Here is a 23469-nt window from a genome sequence, read left to right as displayed (position 1 = left end):
TCAAGTTTGCGTAAAACATTTTTACTTTCATCCATATATTAAGCATTAAAGATGTGCTTAATTATTAATTACAATCTCTAATCATTTATAAAAACACCTAATAAACTTTAAAAAACGAGAGTTCTTCAAAGAAAAATTCTATAATATTTATAAAATAATTAATAATATTGTATTAGTTATCTCATGAATTTATTTAAAACAAATAAATACAAAAAATTCTTTAAAAAATATTTTTATTATTTTATATAGATCAAGAATTTATTTTTTATATCTATTTATTTTTAATTTTTTAAGACCAACCCAATGATAAGCAGTGATGAGCACAATAAAATTTTTAATTTTTACCTGATAGCGAACTAATTTCCTGATAAGCACAATAAAATTTTCTCAATCAGCTAACCGCCCTGAGCCGAGCCATTTTCAGCGCGGCTCCTCATCCCCAGGTGGGTCAAGGAGCAGCAGTGATGAGCACTCACGCAGCCTCAAAGTCTCAGAGTTTCTCTTGGAGAATAGCTTATTGTTTTGGGATATCGAACCCCTGCGTCGTGCGTGGTGTTGCTGGCACTGTTTTTTTCTCTGTCACGGCTTCCTCTTGATGCAAGAGGTGCCCGCTAAGGAAGCGTTGCCGGCGGAGAAATTGATACCTCAGGACGTTGTTCTTTACCAGTACGAAGCTTGCCCTTTGGGCAACAAGGTTAAAGACACTCTATTTTCGGCTTTGTAGTGGAGCAACAAGGAAATTGTTTACCTTGTTTCGTTGCCTTGAAATCAATTTTGAGGTGAATTAAGTGGGAATTCCAAGAAAATGAAGAATTTTGAAATGGAGGAAGGTTTAAAAAATGAAGTTGAAAATTTTACTCTTTTTTTCGTCTGACTCTTTGTTTCTGATTCTACAAGATTTTAGAAAATGAAGTTGAAAATTTTACTCTTTGTTTCTGATTCTACAAGATTTTTCACTAAAAACTAAACCTGTTTGGTTGATAAGAATGAACGAAGATGAGAAATTTGCTATATTATCCAATTTTTCAGGTTGTTTTCTGCTCTATTGTCACATTGGGGATGTAAATTTAATGGGGTAGAACCAAATTTACCTGTGTATTTTGTTTTTGTCATACTAAAAGGCATTCATTTTGAGGCGGGGGGGTTTTTCTGCTGTTGGAAGTATCTTCTTACAAACAATGTATTTTAACAAATGCGTGTAGCTGCTTTTCTGTGAAGGCATTTGAATAGGTACATGACTATGCTCTCTAGGATTCATAACCTATCAATCAAGATGGATGCCAGTTTAAAAGGTTGATGGGGGTGATTGTTTTCAGTTCTGTTGCAGGCTGTAGAGTTGGTTTGAGATGTTAAGTTACGGGTCCATATCTACGACCTGCAGTATGTTTGATCCTTCATGTATTTGGACATTTTCCTCGCCAATTACCATTGTGTTTTTTCCTTCGATTTTCTGTGGTTAAACAGCTGGTTCTTGTGTGGTGGAGGCCAGAGAAATGAACACCAAATTTATATGCTTTATTTATTTTACTATTCTTGTAAACTTACGTGCTTTATGTTTATAGGCATGATTGATAAATTTTTTCTAAGGATACATCCAGACTACTCTGTTCCTGACAGTAACGAAGACAGGAAATGGTGCTAGTATTGTTGCATTTCTTACACTTAATTTTTTAGGCATTTACTGGCTCAAAAATCTACGTTAGCGATTATATAAACAAGTTATTTGTGTCCGTGCTATGGTATCTTGTTTTTACAAATTGCTTGTTGCCACAGATTCAAACATTTCTGGTATAATCACATGTTTTCATTTGCTGCTACACTTCGCTTTGGCAAATAATATTTGAAAATTGATGTTGCAAAGACTTGTGATGTGGGTGGGTGGACAATCACTTGGTGCATGTTTTGTCGCCAAACATATCGATCAACTCCTGAAGTTCTTGAATCATTCGACTAGATCACCACCCATGGTAGGATATTTAGGCTTACAGCATTATAATTTTTTACTCGAACCATCTTGATGGTGTTTTGTTTGGTTGAGCTTTTACATCATTTTGTTTAGAATCCTTAGTTTAAGCTAACTGTTATTCTCTTATGATCCTCCCCGACAAATTCAGGCAATTTCAGCTTCACTGAGAGGTTGGTAGCTAGTATGCAGGAGCTGTAATGTACTTTATGTCAAAGAGAACTGATGAAGAAACATAACATTACTGACGAATGGGTAGAAACTCTGAAAAGTTGCGATTCATGAATATCTTGGTCATTATTTCTTTTTTCTCCGATGATGATCTTGCTCGCTGTTTAGTGTCAAGATATGAGACTTGGCCTTCTGTCAGAGCCATCAACTGTTCTGTTGTATTTCTTAATAGGTGGCTTTTAACCCAGTTTAGTTGATCTTGCTGTTTTCGGTGTCCTAAGGCTCATTCAACACCTGAAGTCTGGTAAAGATATGGTGGCGCATACCCGATGAGTGGTCCACTCGAATGGAAAATGCAGACTAAGAGGCATATACTATCACGAAGCATCTACTTCGCTCCACAGGGTGTTGTGTCTATTCCGTGAGGGTTGGCTCACCAGCCAACTTTTCATAATGGTAGTTGAGGTAGCAGAATTTGGGTTTAAAAATTTGATAAATTATAAATGATAATAATCTTCTTAAGAAATAATATTGGAGTTTATGATTTTCTTTTGCTGTTTTGTATGTAAAAAAGAAATGTCGTGCACCAAAATGTTGCCAGACACAGTTGTCATGAAGATTGTGGATAGTTTGTTCCATCGACAGTTCATGTTCTCGTGGGTTGGTCTCTAAAAGCCTACGGTGGTAAGAGGCCTTCTAGATTATAGAAGAGACTGTTTGTAAGCTGGATAAGGCCATGATCTTGTTAGATGATGGGTATACTTCTATCCCGACCGTGAGAAAATCAAAGCCCGAGAATTCAAGGAATCCTTTGTATTTTTACCTGTCTTTGTCTGTCTTCGGATCTGAAAAGAAGTTTCGGTTAAAAAAAAAAACCATTAAAAGCCTATGACCAATTTTAGAGATTTTCAAAGCCAAATAAAGTGATTTTAAAAATTGCGAGAGTAGCTGTTGCGTTTACTTTTGTTTCAAAAAACAATATCCAAAATAAGTTTCCTTTTTTATTTTCAAAGGGGCTTTCCTCCTTTGAACGATTGAAGACTCTAGTAGAAAAAATGACAATTTTCCAAATAATAAAGGGAGGGAAAGAAAAACTACACTGGGTAATTCTTAATAGGTGGCTTTAAACCCAGTTTAGTTGATCTTGCTGTTTTCGGTGTCCTAAGGCTCATTCAACACCTGAAGTCTGGTAAAGATATGGTGGCGCATACCCGATGAGTGGTCCACTCGAATGGAAAATGCAGACTAAGAGGCATATACTATCATGAAACATCTACTTCGCTCCACAGGGTGTTGTGTCTATTCCGTGAGGGTTGGCTCACCAGCCAACTTTTCATAATGGTAGTTGAGGTAGCAGAATTTGGGTTTAAAAATTTGATAAATTATAAATGATAATAATCTTCTTAAGAAATAATATTGGAGTTTATGATTTTCTTTTGCTGTTTTGTATGTAAAAAAGAAATGTCAAGCACCAAAATGTTGCCAAACAGTTGTCATGAAGATTGTGTATAATTTGTTCCATTGACAGTTCATGTTCTCGTGGGCTGGTCTCAAAAAGCCTACGGTGGTAAGAGGCCCTCTAGATTATAGAAGAGACTTATTGTAAGCTGGATAGGGCCATAATCTTGTTAGATGATGGGTTGACTTCTATCCCTACCGTGAGAAAATCACAGCCCGAGAATTCAAGGAATCCTTGGTATTTTTACCTGTCTTTTTCTGTCTTCGGACCTGAAGAGAAGTTTCGGTTAAAAAAAAAAGCCATTAAAAGCCTATGGCCAATTTTAGAGATCTTCAAAGCCAGATAAGGTGATTTTAAAAATTGCGAGAGTAGATGTTGCGTTTACTTTTGTTTCAAAAAAGCCTTTTTTATTTTCAAAGGGACTTTCCTCCTTTGAACGATTGAAGACTCTAGGAGAAAAAATGACAATTTTCCAAATAATGGAGGGAAAGAAAAACTACACTGGGTAATCTCAAGCATGGTTGTCAAGTTTACCTTGGCTCGGTGGGTAGAGTTATGACTCGTTGATCTGGAATCTAATCTAGATAGGATATTTTTTGACTTGTTTAGAAATCCAATTAAACATGGGGAACTCAACAGATTAACCTAAGATCCGATTGATCCTGCCTAACTCAAGTGACTTAAATTATTTTATTTCAAAAAAAAGAAATTGCCCAAAACAAGGTTTTTACTTAAAAATCCAAAACCACTGTGTTTCATGGCAGACCTAAACTGATCCGTTGGCTCATGAGTTGACCGACTAACAAACCATTAACGTGTTGGACGAGGTCTGATAACTATGAGCTTGAGTTTGGCCGAATCTGGGTTACGTCCTTGATTATGTTGGTATAACCCTCAACACTCCAAGTTTTCACCATAGGCAATCAACGTTGCAGCTTCTATGATCCTTTAACAGCCATACACCGCTTAGGTAACTGTAAACAAAGAAAAACTTTGCGTGTAAATGGGTGAGCCAAAAACCCAACACACTATTCTATTCATCGGTTGAAACCCTATACCTGGTTCTTGCCAAAACTTTTACCAGCTCAACTCGAGCTGCCTGTTTAATCTGAAGGCTCTTTCAGGATTACAGCGCAGAAGACGAAATAATAATCAAGGGAGCTGATCGAAAGTGGTTCTCATTAAGAAACCCGAGAAACAAGATTGTTGGCAATTAATTGTCCGTTGTCTTGATGGCATCACAGGATACTCTTCTCCTCGAGAGTTTTTGTAGCGGACAGATCACGTAGCTCCAATTCTGCACATCTCACGCTGTTAAATTACCTGTTATCGTGTCATTGGTGATGGCCATGGATGCATACCTTGATGATCTTGCATTTAATGTATTTTTAGATTTTCAATTATTTGTTGGTTCATGCCTTGTATGGTCTGCCTGCTACGTGGTACAAGTTTAAATTTAAGAATTATCTCATTTTTCTTATATTTTTTATTAGACTATGCCGAGTGCAATAAATTAATCAAGTGTTTAACAGTACGATTATTTTTAAAGTGTGTTTTAAAAAAATATCTCACTTAAAAAATATTAATTTAATTCTTTATTAATTTTTTTGTGTTGATATTAAAAAATAAAAAAATCTGAAAATAAATTATTTTAATGTTTATAATGTATAATGTTTGTTTTAAATATTTAAAAAAAAATATTTAAAACAAACATTATACATTACAATACCAAACACATATTGAGTAACTGTTAAAGAATGTAATAGATATTGTTTTTAAAGTAAATTTTTATTGGAAATGCAGAATGTAATAGATATTGTTTTTAAAGTAATTTTTTAATTGGAAATGCAGTGTGACAGATGTGTTTTAAAAATAATTTTTGGTTGAAAATATTTTAAAATAATATTTTTTATTTTTAAAAATTTATTTTTAATATCAGCATATTTAAATTATTTTAAAAAATAATAATTTAAAACAAAAAAATAATTTTTTTCTCAAAAGTATATTCCAACCACTCCCTAAATATAGAGAAATGCATTTTAAATATCATTTCATTAAAAAAGAAAAAAAAAACCTTTGATTGTCTTACAAATTGATCTGAGTATATCTTTTAACTTCGAATTAAAAAAATCATATATAAAAAAAAAAAGATGTGAGCAAATTAAAGCAGAAACACAATAAAAAAATATAAAATTACAGTTTAACCACAGCTCCAAGCAATCTCTTCGCATGCCAAAAGCAAGCTCTTCAAATGGCAAGGGATTATAACATCATTAATAAGTTCGGAAAGTTGTGCTGGGATATCATTCAAGCAGTGGATAAACTATGGGTATGGATTTTTCAGGACAAAAGTACACAGAGACTCCCTATCGCATCCTTGTTCCTGTCAAATAGCCTCCTGAAAGCTCATTTGTATGGCCTTTTGTCTTTTTTAAGGATGGTCATACCGAGAAGATTAGGGATGGGCATAGGTGACTCTAGTTCGATAGAGGACTGTCTTCGCATCCACTTCGATACTATAAAAACTTACTGGTAGCCATATCATTTCGGGACATCGTGCATGGGAAATCTTTCGACTACATGCTCTGTTGTCGGTTGATACTGTTGCTATTAGCATGGGGTGTGTTGAGATTTCTTTTTTTTTTAAAAAAAAATAATATTTTTTAATATTTTGATATACTAATATCAAAAATAATTTTTAAAATACAAAAAAAATTATTTTAAAATTTTTCTAAATAAAAAATACTTTAAAAAAAATATTTTAAAAAATAATTAAAACGGAACGACCACATTTAGAAGACTAAGAGACAATCTTGCATCCTCTACGTGATTGTAAATGGCAACTCTTTGGAAGCAGTTACTTGCTATTTCAGATCCTTTCACACGTTGCTTTTCAGCAACATGGTGACTCCATGGTTCATACTCGTGTCTTTTGTGCTCACATTCAATTGCACCAGCGTCGAATTAATTAAATTAAATTAAAAAAAAAAAAACTAAAAGCCATGGTGAGTTTACTGTGCACATGAACACATATTAGTCTTCACGGCAATAGCGTAGAACTATTTTGTCATTTCAACAAACAAACAAAAAATGAGATATTTTTTTAAAGGTTCATTAGTCACTGTAGAATTAGTTGCAGATAATTTAATTTTTTTAATTTTTAAATATATAGTATAATAACTATATTATCCTAAAAAAAAGATATTGACTGGAGTTAATTATGTCTTATTATGTTTAAAAAACAATACACTTAAAAACAAAAATGATTTAGCGTGCATTCAAGGTTTTTTTTTTTTGTTTTTTTAATATTTCTTTTACAAATAAATTAACATGAGCAATTTGATCTTTTAATTGATTTGCATATTATTTTTTTAAAAAAGTGATGCAACGTCATTTCACTTCCAGATATCACCTTTACAAATAACATTAAAATATTTTTACCGTACTTTTTTCTTTAGTGTTGCGCATATACATGGCTACTTGGTGGTTGGGATTTGAGGGGTATGTTTCCTTCTCTCTCCTTTATCTTTTCTTTTTTGGCCACAATATATATATATATTTTTTAATATAATTTTTTTATTAATATTTATTTTAAATTATTTTTTTTTTAATTTCACTTATTTTTATTTTTATTTATATTAAATTTAATCTTTATTATTTTGACTATTATTTATTTTTTTTATTTTTTTATTAAATTTTATTTTAAATTTTATCTCTCACAATTTGATTTTCATTTATTTTTATATTAAATTTAGTCTTTGTTTTTTTAATTAATATTTTTTTTATTTTTGATTTTTGATTATATATTTTTTAATTTTATCTTTTGGTATCTTGATGGCTTAAAATTTCAATTTGTTATTTTTTAGGTTGACATTTTATGGGGTTGGTTTTGGACTCATAACTAGGATAATAAGTTTTAAAGGTTATCATAAGTTAATTTTGATTATTTTTTATATTTTTAAAATTAATTTTGTTTTCAATTTAATATTTTTATATTTAACTTATAAAAAATTAATTTTCATGTTTTGTTTTTAATTTTTTTTATATGTGATTATGTTAATTATGTACCCATGATTTTTAAAATTAACATATTAAATTGGGTTAATTAAAATATTATTTTTCTTGTTTTTTAATTTTATTTTTTTTAATTTTATTTTTTAATAATAAATTATTTAATAATTTAACTTCATAATTTCCCTCGTTATTCTTTCAAGAGGCCGATCCAATATCAAAACAGCATGATGTATTTCACATACTTTCATATGGGCTCGTAAACTTAGATGACTCCTCTCCTTCTAGCATGTTCTCATGGAAGGTATCTGTGGCGCGGATTTTCTTGCTAAATCGGGATCTTAACGTGATGAGAGCTTGAATATCTGGGATCTTCCTCCCCCCGGAGCATTGCTAGATATCCTCCTTCGTTCCTGAGGTTGTAGTTTTGTGTTCTTTTCCACTGGGAGAAAAAAAAACTCTTATTTATTTGTTTTAACTTGCATTCTTCTTGTAGTTTTGTATTGAAAATGGATCACAATATGGAATTTGATGGTTAGATATTTTTTAAAAAGAATCTCAAGATCAAGCTAAAATCATTTATCATATCCTTCATAAAACTCTTATCAAATCTTAAATAATTAATTTAGTAATTAAATAAATATATATTTTTTAAGTTTTGAATCAATCCATTAAAATTATTAAAAAATAATTTAATATTTTTTAAAAACAAATAAATATTTAAAAACAGAAGTTACTTGGACTGTTAATTAATTCACAATCTAAACCATGTTTGCTTCATGAAAATAATTTTTTAAAATTTTATATGTTTATTTGTTATAAAAAAAAGTTGGTCAACGAAAAATATTTTTTATTTATTTGTTATAAAAAAAAGTTGGTAAATAAAAAATATTTTTCAATTAAAAAAAAATAGCTTGATTTTCAAAAAAGTGTTTTTCTAGAAGATTTAAGCGAAAAATACTTTCTGAAAGTTGTGAAAAATTTAGAAATATCATATTATTTGATAATTATATCAAATTTGGTTTTCAAACTTTTAATTACTATGTATATTTTGTTTTGAATATTGATAATTCAATTTCATCTCTTAAAATTTAATTTTTATATTAATTTTGATCCTCATTTTTATAATTATTATTTATTATTTTTTTATTAAAAATTTTTATTTATCAAATTTGATCCACATTCTTTTTATTGTTAATTATTTTATATGAAATATTAATATTATTATTTTAATTTCTTCATCTTTTATTTTTTATTTTTTAGATTTGATATCTATTATTTTGATTATCATTTATTTTATCTGAGATAATTAAAAAAATTATATTTTTTAATTTCATTCTTATTCAACTTTTTAATCTGTAAGATTTATTTATTATTAATTTAATAAATTAAAAAATAAAATATTAATAGGATATTTTCTAACTTATTTTTTATAATATAATCAAATACTGAAAAGTGTTTTTTAATTTATTTTTTATTATACTATCAAATATTAAAAAATAATTTATTTTTTTAAAAAATTATTTTAAAACTTTAGACACGTACCGCATGAATACAGACGAGTGTACGTGTAAAATGTGATTGCGGTATTTGTGTTATCGAAGCAAAATAAATTCAAGAAATTTAAAATTCCCAGGAGAAGATAAAAAGAAAAGGAAAAAAAACAAAGGCTATTCCTCAGCCTTTCCCAATGACCAAACTGACAATGTCCTCAATCTGTGATTCGCCTTTATAACGTCTGAAGTCTGACTCTTTTCACGTCTTATTCGAGTGAATTTCTCCATCAAAACCACCACTCCAGCTGACCCGATACTTCTGTGACTCTTTGTCCGAGTCACAAAATCGGCATGTGTACGTTGTTGTTTTGCGCCACCCTTTCCATCTCCTTCTCATTAATGCTTGGTTTTTGGGCTTCGAATCATTTCACATTTTGGACTTGACAAACTCCTCGTCCTGGCCAGTGGCCACCCTTTCCGAGCTCTCTCGTCACTTCTTTCCATCTCTCCTTGTTTGATTTATTCTATGAGAGATCTAGCCATTATTGATGTATTACTTCATTTTTCATTTCAATCCTAAAATTCAATCTTTATCCAATCCGGGTCCTTAACATGCAGATATCTCTCAATTAGGCCCCTTCATATGTTATTCACGTCGTGATTGATTGGTATTGACGTGCTTTTAGAACACAACTATTTTGTTCTTACCTTATTTTGATTAAAAGCAATGCTTGTTAAGGTGTGTTTATTGTGAAACTCACTATTTTTTAACTGAAAAATATTTTTGCAAAAACACCATCCACCGCATCACTAATTACACACTAAACTTCAATTGAAAGCTAGCCTTTTGATATATAATTATGTATTGACATAAGGACTTTATCATAAATGTGAAACATTAGCAACTCAATTGACAAAACAATTTATCTGGGATGAAATTGAAATCTTGGTAATATGCTAGGGAAAAAAATTGAGGTTTGCCCTTATTTATCTCAATCAATTATTTGGTTTTCATTTAGTTCCTTAATCACACCATCACAAACAAATAATATTCATAAATCCCCATTAATTAATTAAAATCAAATTTAATAAGATCTGGTGAGGTTTTGAGTCTCTTTCTCTCCTACTATATATAGACAATCCACGGATTCCTTATAATGGTCTCTTTCAGTTAAACCAAGGAAAAAGAAAAAAAGAAAGACACCAAAGCAACATAGAAGGCAAAGCATATGCCATTAAAGAGAGGGAGCGCCTACAGAGAGAGAAAAAGGTCATGCACCTCTTCTGATATAACAACATACATGAACCCTCTAGCTTTTAACCTACCCTCGTTTCGTATCCGTTGTGAATTCGTAGTGTTATTATCTATTAATAGCTAGGTCATGAAAGCTGTGAATTGAAGGGGACGTTTTTGGTGCTTGTTGTTTTCATTCTCATTTCTTTCAATCTTGTTGTTGTCATGGCTGTTCAAGCACAGTTGTATCCAGAAAGACTTGGGCTTTTGCCTATGGGTGGCCAACAGGATTGCATACTTAACGATCATGTTTCAGAGTTCGATGCTGACTGGGGTTTTGCTTTTCAAGAGCCGCAACAACAAAATCTCTTTCTTGATCAAAATAGCTCTCAGAACTTTTGTTTTGATTGTAATATTGGGGCTTCTTCTACTTCTTCTTCTTATTCAACTACTTGTGATGGTTCTTTCTCCATGTTTCTTTCTCAATGTTTGGATGTTCAGCTTGACATGCAAAGGCGAGAAGTTGATTGCATGCTTCAATTACAGGTAAAAATGCAACTGGGCTTTGATGTCTTTTCTCCTTCTCAAGTTTTGGTTTTCGTTGTCTATTGGTTACTTTTATTCTGTAGGCCTTGGTTTTGGTTGCTTTCATTTTGTGTTTTGGTCTCCAAAAATCAAGGTCAATTTCTCTTAAAAAAATGCAGGCTGAGAGGCTAAGATTTGCTTTGCAACAGCAAAGAAAGCAGCAGTTGGGAATCATACTGAAGAGTGTAGAATCAAAGGTCTCCTCTTTGATAAGGCAAAACGAAGAGGACTTGGCACAAGCAACAAAGAAAACCATGGAGCTTGAGGTCTGCCTGAGAAAAGTAGAGCAGGAGAGTGAACAATGGCAGAGACTAGCAAGAGAAAAGGAAGCGGTGGTCGTTGATTTAAGCAACACGCTTGAACAAATTAGAGAACGACTTGTCACGACCAGCAATAAAGTCCAGGATGCAGAGTCCTTTTGTTGTGGCTCATGTGATATAGAACAAGTGGAAAGCCAAAAAAGGGTGGTTTGTAAAGGGTGCAATTCTAGGACCTCTTGCGTTATCTTTCTCCCTTGCAGGCACCTCTGCTCGTGCAAATTTTGTGAAGCTTTTCTAGGCTCCTGCCCTGTCTGTAAATCAGCAAAGGAAGCAAGCATGGAAGTTTTCTGGGTCTAACAAGAAAGGCACAAAGGCAATGGAAAAGGGCATGACCATAGGGTAAGTTTTTTGAACATCACATGCTGACGCTTGTAGTGACCCGCTACCCATTACGATGTTTATGGCTTATTTTGTTCTTTGGCTTTTCTGGGTCTTTGTTTACCGAATTTTTGCTGTACTGCTTGTGCTAAGACTCGTGTATATGTACGTGAAATCAAAATGTGATGATAGCTAGTACGAATCACGGCAAAGAATCTCTGCTTTTATCGTTCCTAGGTTAATTACATATTGCCTGATTCGAGCTTAAACAGAAAGTAAATCTTCTATGTTCATATTATAATTTGTTTTGTCGAGAATTTCATGTGTGGTTCTTTTCGGTCACAAGAAATGCCAGCACTTTTCAAGCCGTAACAATGTACACTGCTTTAGCTGACAGAAAAAGATTTCGAAAGCCAAGTTTGACACACATCAAAACAGAAGAATCGAACTGTCACCGCCACTATTTACATCCGTTTTTCCTTTTCTTCTTTGCTAATTCCAAAAAAATCATCCATTAAAGCGAAAGGTAGCAGCAGCTAGCTAGAAATTGACCACCCATCTGCCGTACCATAAATGAATCTGATCTGCAGAACCTTATGACTCACCAAGAATTAAATAAAGAAAAATCTAGCCCTCAAACGGGCACCTTGAGAAACCTAGGGGAGTCTTCTTGGGCATATCGAGTTGCCAACAAAACAACAGAACCTACGCATAGCCCTTGTGAGCTAAAAAAAGTTGGCCCAGGACTGCAGATGCGGACTTTGATGTTGGTTCTATCATATATGCATCGTGGCTAGCCCCTGTGTGGGGTCCTACAATGTTCCTCCTCCTCCTATGCATAAGGAACCGTTTACGAGGGAGTGTAATGACTGTCGTCGAGATCTTGTGAATCGGAAATCGTGATGGGACTGCAGGAAGCACGATTTGCTCTCTCCCGTACGGGAAAAAAGAAGACAGGTTTGACATGCACACAACGGACCAAGGCTGGGATGCTTTGGAGTTTTTGGACTCCTAATTATAGGGGTCCCATTTGGCTTTTGACGGGAATCGGAACACTTGTAGGGGCTTGTCTCTTGCTTGAGGAGGTCAGCTGGCCATATCTGGTTCGGCTGGTGTTTCTGGTGCAGGATTCGCTGACTTTTCTGACGTGGCGTACGTATAGGCGAACCGTATCTGGAATTCGCCACGTATATTATCATACCCAGCTTTTTAGGTTGGGGCTAGTAGAAGCCCAGTTAGATTCCCTTGTTCGGAACTTGTTTCTTCTATGTGGGTCCTATATGGACCAGACCCGATAAATTATAAATTATGTGACTTATTTCGTGCAGTAACTAAAAACTGACAGTGAATTTGATAGTATGGTAATGGTTATTTTTTAAATAATTTTTAATATTAAAATATATATTAAAAATATTTTTTTAAATTTTAAAAATTATTTTTAATATAAGTATATTAAAAAAATTCAAAATATATAAATTTTATTAAATTTTAATAAAAATAAAAAATAAAAATGTTTTAAATTTTTTAGGAACACATGTTAAATCGTGTTTCCAAACAGCCCTAAGAGAAATACAGGTTAAATCGTGTTTCCAAACAGCCCTAAGTGATAGATTGTTTATCTTAAAAAATAATATATTAAATTAATTTGTTTTTAGTGTGTTTCAATTATTTTAATTTTAATATACTAATGTTGAAAATAAAAAAATTATAGAATTTATTTGATATATTTTTAGGTGAAAAACATTTATAAAAATTATTATACACCAACTTGACAAATATCTAATTATAGTTTTATCTAAGTTCTGCCTCCCATTTCAGGTTTCATGTGTAGTTATAAAACATATTGGGTGAATTGCCCTTAATTAGCTTTAATTTTTTTAAAAAAAAATTGTTGAAGCCTCATTTTAATTAAAAAATGAGTCTTTTCTCCATCTCGGCAGTGGTCGGGACTTGGATCATCGAGTAGATTGACTTGCCAAGCTATAATGATTCTTCAAAATATGGACAAATAACCCTGTTAAAAGATGCATTGTTAAATTTGTTTGGAAACCTACATATAAACTAGTTTGAAAATATCTCTTGCATTAAAAAAAAAGGTGAATAAATAGAAAAAAAATAGATGTTTTTCTTTAAATGTCGTTGGATAACTTTATTGTATAGATTTTGATATCTTCTAAAACCCAGATATATACTTTTATAAAGACATTTTCTTTATATTACCAGTCTAGCACTTTATATTCATGAAATTGCAAGGAAAGTATTGCACACAGGTAATCATTGTACAAGGACTTCTCTTTTTCCAATTTCGGAAGTGGACAGTTACCTGCTGTTCCTTTATCTACATAAAGATTGCGTTATCTTTTTTACTCAGTATCTATATGGAGTACAATTCATGACTATAGGGTGAAAAAATAGCGCTAAAATATGAAAAAAATAAAAATTTGCCTTTTGTTTTCTAGTGTGGCTAGGTGATGATGATAAATCTTTGATGAAAAATATTAGTGCATTGAGATATGATTTTTTTTGTCTTGGGTTTATAATGTGATTGGGTGATTGCCATGACAGGAGAAAATTGATTTTTTTATAAATGTTTTGTGTAATAATTTGCATGCAACATTTAAAATTTTTTTTATGATATTTCTTGATTTTTCATTGGAATTTACTATTTATCATGGATATTAAAATCACATATATATCACACCACTTTGTACATTGTGATGTACCAACATGTTTTGAAAAAAAAAAATGAATATAAGTTCTTGTTTAAAAAATTCAAAAACGGGATGATAATCCAATGATAGGTCAATATGACTTACATTTATACCTAATATCTTTAAATTTGATATAATATCAGACTTGTATAACATGAGTCTAACTCGTTTTTAGGCCTAACATTCTTAGGCACTATTATAAGCCGAGTTGAAATGAATAGATGACCGACAAACTGTTGAACTTGATGTTCTAAGTTCAACTACATACCAAGTTCAAATGAACATATGTCTAGCAAGTTGTCAAACTCATTATCTTTAACTTTGGATTCATACCAAGCCCATTTGAACATAGATCCGGAAGCCCTCTTGACTCATCAACTTTGTGCTTGGTTTCGTGCCAAAACCAATTGATACAGATGTATCTTGTTACCATGTTTTTTGAATATGGACTTTGTAATGTGCCAAGGACAAAGGGCTAAAAATATATAGATTCTTAAACCTCGTTAAAAAAACTGTTTTGTAGATATTAGATTTTATACCACTAGTCATTCACTTCTCAAACTTTAAAAAATGAAATATTCACATGAACATGCGATCATCCACTACTCAAACATTAAAAAACCTTATTTATGAGTACATTGCATTTTAGACCACCATTATATTAAGCTAAGAACATATATTGAAAAAAAGTCAATTACTCAAGGAGATAAAACCAAAGATGAAATGTGCCCCCCTCCACACACACATATAGCCAGAGAGAGGCTGGATAGTAAATACATAGTTTTTTATTAGGATATTTTTTCAACGTGTCGCCACATGACCAATTAACATACCAACTTAAATATATAAAATTAAAGGGATAAATTGGGCAATTAGAACCCTAAATATAATTTATGCCAAAATAGTGTAAGATTTTTTTTTGTGTGTGTGAAATAGCACAACTTGAGGATATTATGGTTAAGAACCGTGATATTTCAATAATGTTGCGGTTCATAACAACATCATTTAATTCTTCAAGAATGTAGCATTCTCAATAAGAACGTTTTAAGAAACGGCTAGATATTTGATAAAATAGTTGGACTGTAGCTGTAACTGTTAGAGCGTTTTGACTACTATAGGATTTTGAGATATTTTTATGTTTCGAGCCCGAAAAAATTCGTACAATTATATTTTTTATTAATCTAAATTTTATTTATATTATGATTTTAAAGAGTTAAAATATTTATAGTTTTTTATCAAAATCTGAAGAGAGTTTTCTCTATATAATAATCATACCCAAAATTTGTTTTTGCTTAAAAAACCCATATAAAAAACCATAACAACCATAATTATCAAATTATAACTAAAATCAACATAATAAAATAATTTACTAATATAATATCCAAGAAATTCTAAAATATATAAACATGACTCCTGTAAAGTAAAGCAGTGTGAGTATTTACAGTGAAAAGAGAATCAATTAATAGCTATAACCATGTCATGAAATCATGTTATTCTTGATTGAATATTCACTTTCAAGTTAAAGAGTTTATATGATATTGTGGTAATTATTATTTTATAAAATATGTTTTTATTTTAAATTTATTATAATTATATTTTTTTATATTTTGAAATTTATTTTTAATATTGAGATATTAAAATAATATAAAAATAAAAGAAATTAAAATAAAAGAATAATTTTTTTTTAAAATATTTTAAAATACAAAAAAAAAACGAGCTTTCTCTCGCAAGGTGGACTGCTTCAACTTTTTAGAAAATACGAAAAAAAGTAACAATCGCGCATCTTTTCAACGACCCTATGCTGAGCGAGCCTATCAAACGAATTTCACTGATGCATCAAGACAAGAAAATAATATTAGCTAGCATATAATTAATTAAATTGCTCAATTAATTCTATTGAGAGACTGAGCATCTATATACAAGTTATTATAATGTATTCAAATATTTAAAATAATAAAAATGGATTATTAGTGTTCATGACACAACAAACGTAAATACCCACCAGCCTATGACAGAAAAAAAGGGATTCTACGGATCAAGTAACAATGTTCTTTTTAAATAATAACCATATACAATAATATTAGCCACCGGTGGGATTAAAAAATAGTTAATCAAATCAAATAACAATATAATAGCAATAAAACAATAAATAAAAATACTTTAATAATTTTTAATATATTAATTAAAAATTTATAATTATAATGTAATTAAAATTTTTTAATTTTTTATTATAGTTATTATTGACCATAAGATATCTCAATTCACCCCGTATCAAATGAGTTTAGAAATATGTTTGACGAGATTGTTATTTGTGTTTTTATTAAACTTTTTATTTTAAATTATTATCTTTTTATATATTAATATTACAAATAAAAAAATTATTTTAATATATTATTTTATTAATTTTTTTTACTTTAAATTATTATCTTTTTATATATTAATATTAAAAATAAAAAAAATTATTTTAATATATTTATAACCATAGCTAATGTTACCTTAGATTAGCATGGCTGCCTTGATCAATTCAGCAACAAAGCGGGTCCCGACAGAACCTCATACCAGATTACCGCTAAGAAGCATCGTAGCCACTAATCAAATTCCAGGCACATGAATTCTGTGCCTCAAATCACACCCAAAACACTTTCCACTAAATTATCCACCCTCTCTCCCTTCTCAGCCTCATCGTCATCGCTCTGAAAAGAACCCAAATTCCTCTCCAATTCCCTCCTGTTACTTGGCCAAAATCCTATCAAATCAAGCGATGCAACAGGGAGATTACAGTTCTTATTATCAATACCCACACCTCCAAAACCCTAACCCTAACCCCAATCCCAACCCCAACCCCAACCCTAATCCTCCTACTGATCATCACCAAACCCCTTACGCGTCCGCACCACCTTTCTCCTCCGGTTACACCCCCTCTGATTACTCCATTTATCCTCCAAATTACCCTTCTTATCCCCAAAATCCCGATCCTGTCCCACCGCCTACAGCCCCTACATTCACCCCAACACCACCACCTCCACCACCAAACCCTAATAATTCACAACCATCCTTTAACCCACCACCTCCACCACTACCACAACAGCCACAGCAACCACCGTCTTTTCCTCCGTACGACTCTCATGGGTCCTACCAACATCCAGCAACTCAGCAATCTTATTTCCCACCGTTTGATCAACATCAAACGGTTCCCAATTACGCTCCTCAGCCACCGCCCCCTACCTCACTAGCACCGAATCCTTCCGCAACAACCAATTCTCCATACTCCTCGATGTACAGTGCGCCTTATAATCCAAAAGGATCATCAGTGCCGCCCGTATACGATGCTCCATATGAGAATCCGATAAAATACGATCAGAATTTCGGGTATTTTGACGGTTATAATCGGAGCAGGTCCGATATAGGGTCGGATCTATATGGAAAGCGACCTGAGAGCAGATATGGTATTGGTGGCGGTCGTGATGATGGGTATGGAGATGGCGTTTATGCATATGAAGGAGGGAAGGTGGAGCCTTTTGGCGCGCGAGGGACAGCGCCAAAGTCATCGACCTGGGCTGGGTTCGATGATTATGGGAGATCGATTAGCATTCCTTCTGGAAAGGACAATTCATTGCGGCCTGGTTCCAGTTCCGGTTCAGGGAAGATTGTGAGGGCAGTACCGAAGGCGGATACTCAGGAGGATGTTAAGAGTGGGGTCCAGAAGTTTAGGGTCAAGCTTTTGGCGGAAAGTGGAGGGCAGAGTAACATGGATGTGCTTTGCCAGGTAGATGTCCGAGTTTATCACTTGATTGGTGGAAATTTTTAATCATGTTATAATGATTTGTAGTGTGATTAGAATTATTAATTTGATGGTAGAGTGGGGTTGTGTTGATATGGTTACCATCCAGGGGCTTTTTTTACATGCTTGGTAGCGGTAAGACGTATTCTGTTCAGCTGTTGCATTGTGTATCATTTGAGGTCAAACATTTGAATTTATAAATATGGCTAATTGCGAAAGAAGCTCAGTCTAGGAGTGTAGTTAGTTGTTTGGAAGGCCTCTCCTTACTGTTCCAGTGAATGATTTTGCATGGTTCTGTTGGGTTATTTGAATTGTCGTTGTAGAAGTCTTTTATTACCTTTAAGGAATCAAAATGGAACTTTCCTTTAGATTCTAGCTTCACTGATTTAGTGGTCAATTGTGCTTTCAACAGAGCTAATCAAGTCTTGTGTATGTTTAGCGCTCATTTCAAGTTTAGATTTATTATGTGTACCACAGTGCCAAGCAGTTCTTGGAAGTCATTGTTATGAGAATTTGTCTTCTTTGTGGTCATTTGGCAATCTGGGGGTTTATTTATTTTCTGCCAGCTTGTGACTGTATTTAAATTTATTCAGATTGGTTTGGATGGAATTCGTATGCTCGATCCTAATACCAGTCGGACTTTGAGAATATATCCTCTTGAGAACATCACAAGATGCGATGTGAGTCAGCCTATTTTCTCCAATTCCCCGCTCTCTTCTCGAGTATCATTATCATTGTTAATATACTGCTTAACATTGAATTTGCACTTTCCTCTTATGTAGAAAACGGATTCATCTACCTTTGCATTTTGGTCCAAGACTTCTGTGGATTTTGAGCCAAGACGTATTAGACTGCAATCAAATAGTTACACCACCAACACCCTTCTTGACACTGTGACTGCTGCAACTGTACAGGTTTTGTGGCCATAAGAAACCTTTTTCATGTATACTAATTATATTTTAGTTACATTTGCTTTTATAGAAGGTTAACCATTGACTCATATCTCGATTCACTCTGCATTACATTGTTTCTATTGCCCTTTTCATTACATTAATATCTGAATTTCATCTGTAGATCTGTTCCAAATATTGAAGCAAAAAAGGAGGTATGGATGATTAATTCATAATATTTAGAGGAAGGAGACCTAGAATAAAATATCCAGAAGCTTAGCTTCTTTATGTATGATATGAATTGAGGTCAAGCTTTGATCAAATTAAGAATGTTAAGTTTGGTAGATAAACCCGTAACTATTACAAGTACTTGTTAGCGTATGAAATCTTAAACTTCTCCTAGATTTGGACATCATTGTTGAATGAATATTTGAACACTCAAGCTTTGATCAAATTAAGAATGTTAAATTTGTTTGATAAACTTGTAGCTATTACAAGTACTAGTTAGTATGTGAAATCTTCAACTCCTGCTAGAATTGGACATCATTGTTGAATGATAATTTTGACACTGGCTATAGACATGAAAGTTGTGCAGTAAAAAGATAGTACTTTCATTTTCCCATTTTTGCTGCTTCATGTAAAAGCTACTGATATGCTGCTGTAATGTCTCACACTGGAGGTGCACTACTTACATGATAGACATGTATTTATTGAGCTAAGGACCTGCAGTGGATATCTATTGTGGGAAATTCCCAACTTTGTATTCTTCCTGTAGGCTCCCAGCTATTAAGAATGTGCACTGCCCTGCCCTTGGGGCCTAGGGCATCAACTGACTTGTGACAATGTGATTGACCATTGTCAATGGGTGTTAGAATGTGGTTTCTCCAGTGTTTATATATGACACCTAGGTTATGCTGCCTCCTTTTGGAGATCACCTGTAGAATGCTATCCTGGTCACAAAGTGGATCCAGGCTGAGAAGGGGATGATTATTTAGGGAAACATTTGTCAGTCCTGCAATCTGTTCTGTGATACATTTTGTGTTCTTTTGAGAGATACTTGTAGCCAGTCCTGGTGGCTCTTGGTTTAATGGCTGATCTGAAGAAATTAGTAGCACTCTGGGGTTTGGATCAGGGCTTTATTACGAGATAGAAGAGAAAGAAGGGGGAGTGGTAATTGTTATTTTTGCAAGGGGATAGCATTTAATGTTGTTTGAGTGGCTTACCAACTCTTTTCATTTGTCAATGGCAAAATGAATGCAGCTGCACTGTGTTTTTTGCTGCTTTAGATTGTTGACATGTGTTATTGAAGCATAATTTCATTCTTTCCAAAATGCAGTTCAAGGAAATGGGTGGAAGAATTAGGCCTTCTGATACTTCAAAGACAACTGAGCAGCCTACAGAGAAGAAGAAAGGGCTTGGTGATTGGATGAACTTGATAAAGCCAGGCAGTGAGGAGAAAGAACATTGGGTAAAACTATGGCTTTAATAGAGATTTTATTTTGTTGACTGCTTAAAATGGAATCAGACAAGTGTTTTATTCATTATTGATTATGTAACCATAATTTTTAATTTTACAAGCATGGGCACTCCTCCCTTTATTTTATTTTTTTAGGAACTTGTGCTTTTACTGTTTCTTTGAATTGTGATGTTGGAGTTCCTATAATATGATTTGTTCTTAGGTCCCTGATGAAGCTGTTTCAAAGTGTACATCATGTGGAACCGATTTTGGGGCTTTTGTTCGCCGGGTAAATTCTTTTACTGTGGTTGATTATCATTATTTGCTACTTATGCATGCCTTAAGATTTCATGTAAATCCATTGCTTCTCCCTTTTCCAAATCCCAGCATCACTGCAGAAACTGCGGAGACATTTTCTGTGACAAGTGCACCCATGGAAGAATTGCTCTTACTGCTGATGAGAATGCTCAGCCAGTTAGAGTTTGTGACCGATGCATGGTACGTACTGAAGATCTATCCATTATTTAATTGTTTTTGTTTCAGAAACCCATACATCCATCTCTTAACTTTTGGTAGTGATATAGATTTTTTTTCCTTCTTCTTTCTTTAGTCTCTTTGCGCTTGTCTCATTTATTGACGGGATCACTTGCAAGCTAGTGAGGTGTTGAGATTCATCGAACTGAATTGCTCACATGGATGTGATAGCAGTTTATTATAGTTCATTTTCTTTTTAACAAGTTTTTTTTTGCTTTCTGCTTGTTGTAAAGGAACATTGAGGTGTATTACAGGACAGTAAGAGCCTGAGATTCCTGTTTTTGCTTTCCATAGAAAATATGCCTTCGCATTGGTCAACCTATCATGTAATTTTTTTTTTGCAAGCTAATATGCTTTTATATAAAATTCTTAAATGATGGTCATGAGGTTCCTTAGGTTCCAAAGGATGTTAGACATAGTGATTATCATTTATTAATAAAACTTGTTGGGTTGTGCTATCAGCTTCTAGAAAGTGTAGCAGGTACTTTGTGGTTTGGGAGATATGCATATGATGCTCCTTAATTATGTTAGTCAGGAACTGCACAAGCATATGCTATGTGCACGTCACAGTTGTCATTCTGTGCATGAACATTATTATGTGCATTTATCATGGTGGTCTCACTATCTTTATGAAGGAGCAACTCATAAGGTTTTCTATCCTTCAGGCAGAAGTGACTCAGAGGCTGAGTAATGCTAAGGAAGCAGCTAGCAAACCTGCATTTCATAGTCATGAGGATCTTGCCAGGAAGCTCCAGGTAAAGAATATCTAACTTAAGATTTCTTGATATATTCATTCATAGCTTCTGATTCCTTGTGTGCTTGTTCAGTTGGTATTTCAACACGTGCTTTTGTGTTTGTGATTGTGGTTTTTTTATTGACATTGATCATTTGACAGGAGGAGATGGAGAAAAATCGAAAGTCATCATCAGGTGATCTTCTTACTTTGTATTTATGTTTGTGATTGTGTATGAGCTTGCTTACAGAAGAAAAAGCTCCCACCATGAGGAAAGGTTCAAATATGCAATGGTTTTTGAATGTCTGCTATCCATCAGAGTTATTTGATTCATTTGGTGGTTCTGGGCTAAGTTTTAGCATGCCATTTTTAAATTTAATCATGAATCTTAATGTAAGGTTGTCATTTTAATTGTTTGACCAGGATCCAAGTCTGATGGATCTGGGAGGCGGATGAGGGAAGTTGCCTGTCCAACTTGCACTGTCCATTTGCAGGTTTGAAATCCTTCTCTACCTTGTTTTGGGGCTTGGATTTCTATGAACTCCATTAATTGGATCGTTAAAATATCTTGGTTGAGCTATTTTTGCAGGTCCAGGTTCCCAGCTCAGGTTCAGAAACCATCGAGTGTGGAGTATGTCAACACCCGTTTCTTGTCAGTGCTCACTGATTCGAGCATGGTTTTCCGATTATTGGAGGTGCCAATTCCTCGAGGATGGAATGCTAACCTATCTGGGGTGAATTGCTTGTTTACCCTAGTTTACGTCTCTGCTGTAAAATGGAATTTGGTAAACTTTGTACATGGCTATATTATTTCATTTTTCTTGACCTTTTGTGTCGTGGAAATATTTTGCCTCTTGAGTTTCTACGGGTATGTAATTTACAGAGTGGGTTTGTAATTTGACTGCCCATGATTACAATAAAATAGTGGACTATTTGTGATTTGAAGTTACCGAATAAGCATTTTGATTCTTGAATTGTGAACCTCGCACCCCGAAAGCCCGGCTATTTTACACACTGGTTGTGTAACGGTGATGATTGGGTCCAATTTGATACCTGGACCAATATAGAGGTTTCCAACGTTCGATGATTGAGAAGCACAGCTGTACCTCTTCTGATTATTGATGGAGCCCATTTGCTTACAAGTTCTGTGATGCTGGATAGCTTTTAGCCCCAAATTCAGTAGAAAGTAACTGGTCAGTGTAGACGTCCTCTTTTCGTTTCCCTTCTGTCGGGATGGTCAATTACAATATTCTTCTGAATGATACAGCATGTCATTTGGCGTTTCTAGCGCTTGATTTTAATGAATTTTTGTGTGTTTTGCTGATCTGATATGTATTGCTGACCGTCCTGGTAAGTTTTGAGTGTTGATTTGACACCCAATTCGTTAATCTGGTGAATTAATCGAGGGCTGTTACTTGCTATCTAGCCAGCTCCTACATCAATGCCTCTTCCTTTTCTAATATTTTGATTTGATGCATACCCACCACCCAAAAGCAACCTGGTCCATTTGGATGTCGTTTTTCCGCAAGTGTCAGCCTAACTGTGACAGCTCATATGCTGGACAATGACAGACTAACCAGATAAATTTTTATGGAGTTGTTTGGCGTATTTATGGATATATAAAAATTAATTATTTTCATGTTAAAAGTTGTCCGAGTAGAAAAGTTTTTTATCTATTAAAAAGAGGATAGGATAAGCTTGTTAAATTTTTTATATAAGGATTAATTTAGTTAATTTAAATAAAAATAAAAATAAAAATAAAAATAATTATTATCATAATTTTAAAATTTAATTTAAAATTTACTTT

The 23469-nt window shown here is 33.2% G+C and overlaps 2 protein-coding genes and 1 long non-coding RNA gene across 4 annotated transcripts; all 3 read left to right on the top strand.

Annotated features, from left to right (window-relative positions):
* The first annotated feature begins 362 nt into the window (after window positions 1–362).
* Window positions 363–2391, top strand: LOC105132936 (uncharacterized). 2 transcript variants are annotated; one of them, XR_843670.1, is made up of 2 exons: window positions 363–779; window positions 1122–2391. It is a non-coding gene; the product is annotated as an uncharacterized LOC105132936 (long non-coding RNA). The 2 variants fall into 2 exon arrangements; XR_843669.1 differs by having other exon boundaries at window positions 1030–2391.
* Window positions 2392–10286: 7895 nt separating this feature from the next.
* On the top strand, window positions 10287–11855 carry LOC105132935 (probable BOI-related E3 ubiquitin-protein ligase 2). The gene is made up of 2 exons (XM_011036687.1): window positions 10287–10880; window positions 11039–11855. The coding sequence occupies exons 1-2, from the start codon at window positions 10560–10562 to the stop codon at window positions 11534–11536; spliced, it is 819 nt and encodes a 272-aa protein (XP_011034989.1). The 5' UTR covers window positions 10287–10559; the 3' UTR covers window positions 11537–11855.
* Window positions 11856–16883: 5028 nt separating this feature from the next.
* Window positions 16884–22611, top strand: LOC105132934 (RING/FYVE/PHD zinc finger superfamily protein). The gene is made up of 10 exons (XM_011036686.1): window positions 16884–18034; window positions 18643–18729; window positions 18832–18963; window positions 20276–20407; window positions 20619–20684; window positions 20783–20893; window positions 21595–21684; window positions 21825–21858; window positions 22086–22156; window positions 22252–22611. The coding sequence occupies exons 1-10, from the start codon at window positions 17030–17032 to the stop codon at window positions 22327–22329; spliced, it is 1806 nt and encodes a 601-aa protein (XP_011034988.1). The 5' UTR covers window positions 16884–17029; the 3' UTR covers window positions 22330–22611.
* The last annotated feature ends 858 nt before the right edge of the window (window positions 22612–23469 follow it).

The sequence above is a fragment of the Populus euphratica genome, unplaced genomic scaffold, assembly GCF_000495115.2.
Source record: "Populus euphratica unplaced genomic scaffold, PopEup_1.0 scaffold68.1, whole genome shotgun sequence".
In the NCBI taxonomy this organism is placed as follows: domain Eukaryota; kingdom Viridiplantae; phylum Streptophyta; class Magnoliopsida; order Malpighiales; family Salicaceae; genus Populus; species Populus euphratica.
Note: the sequence above shows the minus strand (reverse complement) of the source record. Positions and strands in the feature narration are given on the sequence as shown.